This window comes from Merops nubicus, unplaced genomic scaffold, assembly GCF_000691845.1.
Source record: "Merops nubicus isolate BGI_N331 unplaced genomic scaffold, ASM69184v1 scaffold26630, whole genome shotgun sequence".
Taxonomy (NCBI): Eukaryota; Metazoa; Chordata; class Aves; order Coraciiformes; family Meropidae; genus Merops; species Merops nubicus.
The window spans coordinates 4,458-16,273 of record NW_008585257.1 but is presented as its reverse complement, the minus strand read 5'-3'; the positions used below and the strand labels follow the sequence as shown (position 1 = coordinate 16,273).

The 11,816-nt window shown below is 38.9% G+C and overlaps 1 protein-coding gene across 1 annotated transcript; it reads left to right on the top strand.

Moving 5' to 3' along the window:
• Positions 1–5,916: 5,916 nt before the first annotated feature.
• On the top strand, positions 5,917–11,115 carry LOC103779457 (chromosome unknown open reading frame, human C9orf152). Its single transcript, XM_008947086.1, has 2 exons — positions 5,917–6,145; positions 10,553–11,115. The coding sequence occupies exons 1-2, from the start codon at positions 5,917–5,919 to the stop codon at positions 11,113–11,115; spliced, it is 792 nt and encodes a 263-aa protein (XP_008945334.1).
• Positions 11,116–11,816: the final 701 nt, after the last annotated feature.

Sequence of the window (11,816 nt, the reverse complement as noted above, 5' to 3'; positions counted from 1 at the left end):
TCAGCAGGACATGTGTTGACTTCAGTGGGTACCGAATCAGGCACCGTGGAATTGTGTCTGGTTTTACAGAGTCTTACAGATGTAATTTCATTGTCTCAATTAGGCTAGTAGTGATTATGAAGTGCAGTACAAATTCCTCATGAGATCTCTGCATGGAAGTAAAGTGAAGGATGTTTCCGAATAGCAAATTATTTTTAGGATATTCTCCTCCCCTGCACAGATTTCAAGTCTATATCCATTCTCACAATAGCACTAGTACTTAACCATCCTCTTTGGAGGACTATCTTAACTAGAGTCATTTGCAAGGCTTATTAAAGTTAACCTATACACCAGGCAGATTTCCCTGAAGATGAATACTAAAGTAGTTTGTGTCCTGATGCTCAAAAGCAAATATCTCAGAAGCAAGATGTTGTCATCCAGATAAAACTTTTCATTAACAACAGATTAACCAGTTCTTTCATGCTGTACTTGATTCTTATCAAACTCCACTTACAGATAAGTACATTTTATTGATTAAAAACAATGAAAGATAAACTCATTCCTACTCAAACAATGCCTGAAGTGGAAACTAATAAGTGCCTTGTGCTTTTCAGCACCATCCTGCAAGGACCAAAAAAACACAGGGAAGAAAATTTATATCGCTTATCCAATTAATTTTAGACCCTGCTTGAAATTCTCCCAGAATCTTCCTAGGTGCAAATGTCTGTTAGGAGAATGAATAAACACAGGCTGCTGTCACCTCCTAGAGCTGTAGCCATCATAACTCTATGGTTAGGAAAGAATCAGAGAAGTAGTTGGTACAGAAAAAATACTTAGGTAGCAGTACCAGAGATGTCAACTCTACTTATCAGTAACTGGAATTTAAGGCATCTGCAGGATCAAGGAAGCTTCAATGAATTCCCAAAATCCTCTGAAGAGGACTAATGAAGGCCATTCAGTTCCCTTTTACCCTCTTCTTATGGACAGTTCTATGAGGCCAAAATGGAGTAAACCTGACCATCTTGTTTGTCACACTCATTTAAGAAACACATGAACTAAGAAGGAAGCCAGGGAAACTGTAAGGGAAGATGTCAGGGTTCATTTGTTTAAAATCTCCAACTGGTAAATACCTTCAGTTTCTTCTTAGGCTTGCCTCTGCACATCGTCACGTCTAAAAGGGAAGCTCAGAAGTTCTCAGTGGGCAAGGATAGCAGAACTATCAAATGGACAACAGGTCCTGACCCTACATTTTGGATGCTGCACAGCATGAGAGATTCCATTCCTAACAGTGCAGACAACTAACAGAGTGAGCAGCCCCGACAGAGCACATTTCAGCATTTTAGTTTACTTGCTGCAGCAAGTAACACTCCAGAGGAAGATTTAGTCCTCAGCACCAACAGACTCAAGAGAGACGAACAGAGGATTTTAAACATTGCTTATGCCAGGCACAAAAAGCCACATACAGAACATCTGCTGCGTTCAACTCCACACAACCAGCACAATTCAGTTTGACCAAGATGAATCCAGTGACTTCAGTGTGACTGCATTTACCATCCACAAAAAAAAAAATGTGGTTCTGCAAAGGGAGCTGGATAGCACCAATGTTAAAGTCAAAGCACATGGGTATGAAATCCTCAGTGCTAACTTGGTGTCCTTGATTTCAGCCTTTACAGACACCCAGGCAGAGTGCAGGATCAGAGGTGCCAGAGTTCACCACTGAACTTGGAGCCATTTGGTGCTTTCTACAGATTCTCCTTCACTCTTGGCACACCGCTGTTTCACAAAACCCCCAGTCACTAGGTCTGGATCAGTGGTACTGCATTCAGTCACTTGGGAACCTCAGGGATCTAAGGAATAGAAATTTGGCAAGCTGTTTTACAGCCTGTACTAATGAGGCAACATTTGCAGACTAGCTAACAAAATGACATTCCTGATTTCTTTTTGATATATAGATAATTGATATATACATAATATAAGGGATAAAAGGGGAAAGTAGAATCCTATCAAGGAAATGTGAAGGTGGGCTACTAAGACACAAACCAAACCTTCAGAGGGACTGGAAAGACAGCTGGGCTACCTTCCCTTTGACACACTTAAACCCTTTATCTCTGAAAGCACATGAAAGGTCAGATCAGAAATCGTATCTCAAGATGACACTGAAAACTTGCCTCATAGGCTTCTGCATCCCCTTAGCATGGACACGCAGACAGCACCAAAAAATAACCTTGCATCATGAGAGTCCCGTGCTCCAACTACTTAACCAGTCCCTAACTGTGGCATGCTTTAAGTCTGTGCTTTCAAATAACAGAAGTAGATGTGCTTTTATCAAAAATCTCATTAAAAAGTAAACAATTACTATTGATTCTACAAAACCTGTCTGGAAACCAAATAACAGCAGCCACCTTTTCCACCTTTCTTTTTGTTATTACACTTTCTACCAACAAAATAGTCACTTCGTAACACTTCAACACTGCATTTAAATAACAGACTAGCACTGTAGGAAGCTGGAGAAAGGGGATTATCACAGTAACTTTGATTTTTCCTTTTCAGTGACAGTTAAAATCTACAGGTACTACTTTTCTGTCTTTGCAACCTGCATGAAAAGTATTGGACATGCCTATAATTCTGCACATGAACAACATGAATAATTATATATACCTCTGGTCTCAGGTGGGCAGTAAAATCCATTGTTACAGAAGTGCATTCAGTCAGTTAACCACTATGAGCATTTTTAATTATCTTTAAATCAACAATTATTCCTATAAGGCCCTCCAAACAATTTTTTTTTAGTAATAAAAAACTAATTTACTACTCACAAATTAATTAGTATGAGATAAAATTAGTTGCATCTTTTTAAATGAGATTTTTGCAACCAAGGTCAAGGGCAGTAAACATCTACTTCAAGTTCTAAAAGCCATTGGTTTTGGATTATGAAGTATTCTCAATTGGGGTTTTTTTGCCTCAAGGAAATGAAGGATTGCTTCCATTGTGTGATGGAAGAACAGACTTAAGGGAAATACAGCACTTCAGTGGATAATCAGAAGAAAATCACTCATAGAGGATGTTTTGAAGAGAAGTTTGTTCAATTAAATACAGACGAGTTTTTACACAGACCTAATCATGGCAATAAATTATCAGAACTTATAGTACCATTAGGAAATACGTGTGCCAGTGGTAGGAAAGGGCTTGACTGCTTACAGTCCTCGGCAACCTACAAGCCAGATGGAGGCCTCTAACATGTAAGAGCTAAGGCAAACATAGTCATACTTCTCCAATAGTGCCACCTGCTGCAGATCTTAAAAGTATACAGTGGTCTGTAGAGCCAAGTAATGCAATTTAAAGACTGAATGATTGATCAGTTTAACAGAAGTCACATTTTTTCGTGTATGCATGACAGTATGTGTTGGTTTTTTGGTGGGATTTTTTGTTTGTTTTTAATTAATAATACCCAAGCAGGCTGGAAGTACAAAGGAAGTTGTTCCACTACAGTATAAGAACAGAACCCACAGGTAATTCATTTTTAGGCTGATGTCAGTGGTGCAACAGGGATCAGTTACACCAGGTCACTACACAACAAAACTGCAATTAACTGCGTCTACTTTATGATACCATACAGATTAGACCTGCAACTTATTTTATGAATCATATCCTTGTTGCAAACTGTTCCTGAAACACACACACATGTATAGACACACAAGCCTTGATAGCAAAGTATAAAAACATGTGTATATATATCTATGTTTGTGTATATACATCTTCTGAGGCTCAGTCAAGATGCCCTGCTCACAAGCTTTCCCTGAAAAGGGAACAAACTGCCGTGTATCTGGCATTGGCTTGGCAAAACAAAAGCTAATCCTGTTCCTGGTTCCACTGCTCTGCTGTGCCATCTGGACTCAATCACTTCATTTCACTGGGCTTCAGGGTTTTTTTTTTCCCAGATTCTGGGTTTGCTGCTTATCCATAGAACTGTTTGGGAAGAGACTGTCCTGTATTTGTGTATATTTGTGTAACTAAGTGTGATGGCTTTTCCATGATCCTGAGGGAAGGGTACAGCACAAATAATTTCTGATCAGATACCAACTCACTATACTTTAAATGCTCTTCTAATGAGAAGTTAAGGATACATCTTTTAGACAGAGGCTACATTTCATGCTCAAGGATGCTATCCTGATAATTCTTCCTGCAACAAAGTCACATTGCACAAGTCACTTTCACAGGAGGTCAGCGAGTCAAACAGTGTGACTGGAATTTTAAAAAGGTTGGGTAACTTTTATGACCATTAATAATGTTTGTATTGAATTCCAGCTCTAACTATAATGAGGTTAATTAAATCTCCTGCCCCAATGTATAAACCAACTGCCTGAAGGTCCACAGGAGGACTCCATGTGCCAACAACTCCAAAGACTGAACAAACAAGGCAATTGAGGTACTCCTTTCCACAGAGCACTGTGTGTGTGTTTGTCACTCCTGAAGGCAGAATATCTAAGTGTATCTACCAAAGCCTCAATACATCCCAACAACTCTTAACATGACATGTGCTTTTCCAGGGTCAAAAGAGACGCTACAGTGCCTGACAAAGTCTTGTGTTTGCTCTTCTTTCCCTGGCTAAGGCAGAAAAGGACTGCAGCTGAGGTAGGCAACACGATTTGCAAGACAAGCATATTGGGAAGGCAAAAGCAATTAAGTGAATCCCAACAGACTTACACATGTGAGCCTGCTGAGCCTTACCAGAACTCTATGCATCACAGCTACAGTCCCATCACCCGCATACACACAACTACCAAAGGGATTCCCAAGATTTGCAGGATTTGAACCTATTCAGTACATCACTTATGATGCAAATCATCACCATTTCTGCCAGTAACTGGAAGAAGACAGCACACAGGCACTCTTTACACACGCTGACCTTTCCACACGCTGCCCTTGCAGTCTTTTTCATGCAACATTTTTCACTGCAAGGAACCTAACAGATGCACAATGATGTTAAAACTATTGTTTAACTGTATTATTTTTTCACACACTACTCTCTTGGGCCCTTGCAACAGTATCTGATGGACTCATTTCAGAGACAGAAACTTGCAGTTCAGAGTCCAGACATCGTCTCGTACTTTATTTATTTGGTAAGATCAAAAGCCATATGTTTTTAAAATGTTTGCCTCATTATTAGAGAATACTATTACATGCATGGTAAGTTTTAAAATGTGGCTTACAATGCGTTTGAAGAGTTTGTTCAGCTCTCAGTAACAACAATTACTTCTATGGTTTATTTCATTTTACAGAAAGGCAGAAAACCCGAGTGAGTCAAGTCAGGCATTTCTGTCCCCAGCCCCCCAGTTCCAAGTGTCACTGGCACATACTGGTTTGACTCTGCACCCAGCCTGAATACTTTTAACACGTTCTTAAAAGGAAGCAGTAAACAGAAAATTAAGGTATAACAAATTCTCCCCTCCTACACCACTGCCCCAAGCAGCAGCACCAAGAATGAAACTGGATGAAAGTTAAGAGAGTGGAGGGGAGAAGACAAAACATACAGGGAAAGAACCCTGAAGAAAGACTTCCCTGGTGGAACTACTGTCTTGGGGAGGTCACCATGACAGCACCCCTTTAAGGATTTACATTACTACATAAACCAGTATTACCCAGCCCTTTGTGCACCTGACTGCCTTCAAAGAGGTTTTGTATTTCACTGTTTCTTTTGGCAAAGGTTCATATGCTCACAGCCTTAAGTCAACATTAAATCCAACTATCCAGTCAGAATCATGAACTCTGTATGCAGTAGCTTCAGATGCACGGCATGAAAACAAGCTGACTGAAATCCTCAACTTCAGAGTAGACCACACAGCTTCCCAGAGAAGTCACTGTGCTTGGAAGAAAGTTACTTTTTTATTTAGGAAACTTTCAGATGCTTCACACTTGATTTGCTTTTTAGCCAGCACAATGAAGGAAGTGTCCTGCTTCTGCATGACTTTTTCTTCCTTGTTGGAACAGATGGTGAAGGCTTACAAATATATGACTGGTATTTTTTCAGTGACTCATACCTCAGAGCAACAGGCTTCAGATGGTGATAAGCAGCCAACCAAGATGGATGTAAGCCTACTTGAGGAGCAATATGACCACATAAAACAGAAGCAAAAGCTGCAGTCACACATTATTGTATTTAAAACAGGTATGCTTATACTTACAGGAAGAAAAATGCAAATGTAGATGTAAAGACTACTTCTTTAAATCTTTAATAACTCCTAGCTTTGTTCTTTTCACACTCAGCTTCAAGAGGAGTATAAAGTGAGTTCCCTTTCTGTGATTTTGGGGGTTTATTCATTTCACTCACAGATGGTCTTATATTGATTAAATTCATGCCAGTGAAACACTAGCATGAATTTGAAACAGATGAACATATTTGGGATAAGGTTTTACAGGTCTTATGTTAGGGAAGTAAAATTCTAAAATTAAATGATGACTTACAGGAGCCACGTACTTCATGTCTGTCATCAGTGTACTTGTGCAATGTGCTCTGTAACACTTCTGCTCACTTGAATGCTTCTATCAAAAAAAGAAACTCTGGGTCTTGTTGTCTCTTTTCCCCTTCTTTAATTGTGTAAAGAAATATGTATTTAACTACATTAGGCACTTTCAAATATTTAGCTTTGCACGTTAAAGTGAAGTGATATTAAGAATACTAAGCCAATTAATGAAGTTGTCTTCTAAATTTAATTGCAGTATGAAAAACTTGCTTCATCTACCTCACATATTAGTATTTAGCTCAACAAATGCAGAACTTTGGCTATTTAATTCTTTACATTTTCATCTATGTTTCCCAGTATTCTGTCTCTGTCAGACTTTATAGCATAAAAACAATTTCTAAAAATGCATGATCAACAACTATAGAACAGATTTGTTTCTTCAATATTCTTTCATCCAAATGTCTAGAAATTCTTACATTAAAAGAATCTAAATCTGTGAGGAAGAAAGAACTATATATATAAGCTTATTTTATCAAATATGAAAAGGCAGCTAACTTGAAGATGAACCAGCTAAATGAAAGTTAGTTAAAGAAAGGAAGGAGAATCTGTATTCAGATTAAATCCGAATGTAGCTTCAGACATAATAAATGTAATCAGAGCAAAGTTTTTTGCAAGGATACCATTTGAAGATTAAAGATATAATAAAGTGTTGCACAGTTTCTGCGAAGTTTAAAATTTTGTAGGGCTAGAAGCTGACATGCACATTTTCATACACATACCCCAAAATATCCACAAACCCACAGAACCTACTGCACTGAGCTTCTATCTTTAAACAACCTGTGTGGAAAGGATTCATGTTACTGTTAGAAGCAGTTGAAGTTTGGGTTTGTTTTTTTTTTTTTTTTTGTTATGCTGAGTTGTCAATGTCCTGAAAGTTGCTTTTATACATTCCAGTGGTTTGAAAGCTGGAAAAAACCTATTAAACAGCTCAGCACTTTGAACCTGTTATAGGCATCAGTTCCAAGAATATGTCAAGCAGAAATGAATACTGCCCTATCAGGACAGTCTACTGCCCTGCACTTAACTATCCAGAAATTCCAGCCAGTACCAAAAGTCAGTCCATGTATAGTATACATCAGTATTTTGTATTGACAGCAAACTGTTTCCCTACCTAGAAGGTAAAATTATGGCTGGGCTGGGCAGGGGACAACAGCAGCACCACCAGAACCATACACATGCTCACAAACTCAAAGACCAGACAAAATCCTCACAAGATTCAAACCTCATGGAAGGAGGACACCTTCAGTCCCTCTTGGTCATAAAAATCCCTGCCAAAAGTCTTTGTTCTAACTAGTAAACCCCTAAATTGTTCCTGCTTGACCAACCAGCTGTCCTTCCATCATACCACAGGGATTTTGAGCATTTCAGGCTTATTGTACCACACTCTGAATGGTAAATTCAATTTCCTGGAGGACTTTTAGCTTTGTACATCACTACCTGTTTGCCAGAATCATGAAACTGTGGACCTTTAAACAGAAATTAACTTTCTCAAACTTCTCTAGGTTTTTGACTGGTGGGGTAGTAACTGAGAAGTCACCTGAACACAACTTTCTCCTGTTCCTTTCCCAATACACACGGCTACATTCACATTTCTGACTGTTCCTGATGATTTGAGAACAAAGAGCATGACAAGATTTGAAAGTCACTAGCTAGGAGACAGTACAGCAGTGTATTCATTATTTATTGGCTAAGAAGCTGAAACACAGTATTTACTTCAAGAATTAAATGGGAGCACTCAGGACAAGCAGTCACAAAAGAATAAACACAGGAGCTCTGCCTACAGAAATCTCTTCCAAGTATTTGCCAAGCTAACTTGAAAGAAGATCAACTTTTGTCACTCCAGAACCTTAAAAGTAACTATCTGTGATGACAGCATATGAAAAAAGCCAGCTGGTAACCCTGCAACAAGGCCATGGTGCACAATCCATTCAATGCTAAACCAAACCAACAACCAACCAACCCAAGAAACAAAGGGACCGAAGATCTGTCCTAAGCTGAAAAGCTTTCTTTAGAGGTTTAGAGTGCACTCAACATGCAGTGCTTCAGGACTCACACTGCTGTCTGAGCTCATAGCTCAATTTTGTGCATTGCACCTGTAGCCAAGGAATCAAAATGAACCTGAACTCAAAACCAGCCCAGACTATGAAAACCAGACTAGATGCATTACTTTGAACTCTTTGATCAGCTCAAGCCAGATGGTAATTCTCCAACGTTCAAGACAAAACCTGGTGCTGCCTATCAATGCCAGTTCAGCCAAGAGTGCAGTTACAGCCACAAGAACATGTAAAGCTGCATCACCTCAGTCTCTCAGTTCCTCTCTTGCTTCTTCTCTCACATACATAGAATGAGCCCTAATTTTTGTAGCTTGGTGCTATATTGTGCTGTTCTCCAGAACACGCAGGGCTCTGTTTTGCAAGTGGACTGTTTGTAGCCACCCAAGCTCAGCTTTATTTTCTGGACAAAGTCCAGACATAACTTTGATTCTCCCTGTTACAGGACAGAACTGTGTGTTCTTATCTGGAAATTCTGTTAGCATACATCTCTGTATAGACAGATGCACAACCACATCCATATCTCTAAGCTCTGCATGTGCTTCAGTCTCCTTTCTCCTGGTGACACTGCAGGAGAGCAGAAGATGTGAGCTGACAGTTCTCACTCAGAGCCACACTGAAAACCAGCTCTTTTCAGAACAACTCTATGTGGCCAACTCAGCAGAAAAAACTTCTATGATACCGTGTTGGTGGTGTTGCTTCAGCAGTGGGAGCCAAAGACAGTAGTGAAAGCCCCTCCCTAGCTGAAGCCCTGTTGTACAGGTTCAGTTACTGCCAGTAAATAATCTGGGTCTGCCTGACATCTTCAAATATTTCCCTGCAAAGATGGTATGAAAGACAGTTACAAAGGGGAGGTTGGGCTGCTGGTTTTTTTTAAAGGCAACATCCTATCTGAACTAGCTTCATTTCAACTTCTGCAATCCAATTCTCTTTAAATGGCTATTCAGATATTCTGTTTCAAATATAATCATCAGTCCTTTATGTCTACTTTTTTCACTTTAATATACTTCCTAACTCATGCTGCAAAGTTCCTAGAACACAACAATATATACTAGGTGAGTTTTCTGCACAACTCCTACTTTAAACTATATTATACTCACTGAAGTATGTTTCATTAGTACTTGCAATGTCAACAGGACTGTTTATGTTTAGTGTAATGGTTTAGTTTCTCTTTGTTTTCAAGGCAGAGAAAGCCAGTCATGGTCAGTAATGTGATGTCTGCTATGTCCATTTAAAATAGCATTAGCATTTCTATCCCAAATATCTTACCCATTCCTAAGAGAAACTTTCATACTGCTTTAGAAATTAAGCTATAGGGATAGCAGGAAAAAAAAGGACCAAATTCTCTCCAACTATTACAGCTACTCTGTACCATTCGTGGAGCATGCAGATTTTTCCTCTAAGCAACACTAGTATGCTAAGTGGTTTACTTTACACCATTTATACTGACTACAATAGTAAAATTGCAGTAAAATCTTAAAATACAGGCCTATATGTTAAATTGCCTCATTAAGAAAAAGAAGAAATTCACAACTTGTTTCATCTAGAAGCAATCACAGTATTTTTAAGTTGCAAATACAAACTGCAAACAGCTTGAGACAGAACATTTTTGTTTTTCAAATCACAACACCTACCAACACAAGGAGCAAGTCCTTTCTCACCTTAACAATTTTTGCTTACAAGCAATTAATTACTGAAAGTCAATTCTCAATCTGTGTTGTTAATGAGTCTTAGAGAACTGGTTAGATCAATATTGACTTGATAAATCTCCATTTTCATCTGACTAACCCTTGGGTACCATTTATGTCTTCAGAACTGCAAAACCAAGCATGAAATATTTCTACACCATATCCTGGCATCAGAAGAACTTGCACTACTCTCAACCACCGACAGTACAGATAAACTCATCTGTTAAAGCTCTTCAGTTGAGTTTATGCCACAGAAATTACACCCTTAATATCTGCCACTGTAGTAACATGCATTTATGCATTTCTCTTCTAGGTGAGCATGAATCTGTTCTCCCAGAATCAATGGTCAGTGCTGTTTTAATTAATAAAGCAGTTAGGAGATCGAAGTCGTTTACAGAACGTGTTCCTGTCAGAAAGGTCAGACTGGAGATGAGCAGCAGCAACGCAGAAGACAACTCACCATGGAGAACCCACCTGGGAATTCACCGCCTGGCCCAAGCCCCCTGCCAAGGAGGTACCTGGGACCTCTCCCAGTGCCAGGACAGACCATGCAGTTTTGACAACCAGAGACTGGTTTCAAAGGGAAACGGGATGCTGCAACACAAGGAGTCAGAGGGAGGAAGTGAATTATCCGTGCTCAGCCAACTGGGAAGTTCAAACGTGTCGAACAGTTGCAGCAAAGAGAATGGCAGCAACATTTCAAGCAGCTGCCAAAAGCCTCCTCTGAAATCAGCCACTTCAGCAGTTCGGACACATGTTGCTTCTCCAAAATGCATGCCAGCCTGCAACAAACTAAACTTTTACCCTTTCCCCAGTAAAAAAGGACCGAGAATTTCTGAAGCAGCAAGGAGGCTTGGATTGTATGGCTCACAATGAAGGCATTCAGTAATACCTAAAACTTAGTCAAAAACTTGACTAAAAATTAAAATAACAAAATAGTCTTCCTAGTCACACTGGTCAACCTGCTGAAGGTCGTCTGCTCTCACAAGCCAGCAAAGACCCTTATTGCATAATCTGTTGTTTCACAGTACAGTGTAAAGTGAGATGGTCTCACGAAGTTGCTGGGCTGCAATGACAAATACTTGCTTCTGTTATCTGAGGTATAAGAGCAATTTTATCTTTTAACCTTTCAATTTTTTTTTTCCTATTTTCAGTATACTTATTCTATTTAGAAGCTAATATTTTATCACAGCAATATCAGAAACATCTCAAAGAGCTACAGCAAAGACTAGACTGACAAAGCAACTATAAATTTCAGTATGGTACTATTTCATTAGACAATAAACAAGTAACAAATGAAACAGTATTGAAGGTGATTGGTACACTTAACATATGATTTCATTGCTCATTTTTCTTGAAAAAAAGATAGGTATGATACATTTGGATGTGTGTATTTTTAAAATCAATGAATAAAACCTCTGCTCATTTCTATCATTGTTTTAATGAGACTTAATAAATGTCACCTTTTTCTTATATATATACATTCTATAGTAACATATTGTTCATTCCCATCTATCCCCAGTATTTCATTAGAAAACAAAAGTCTGAAATAACTACTTAGCTCCCTGACACTTAAT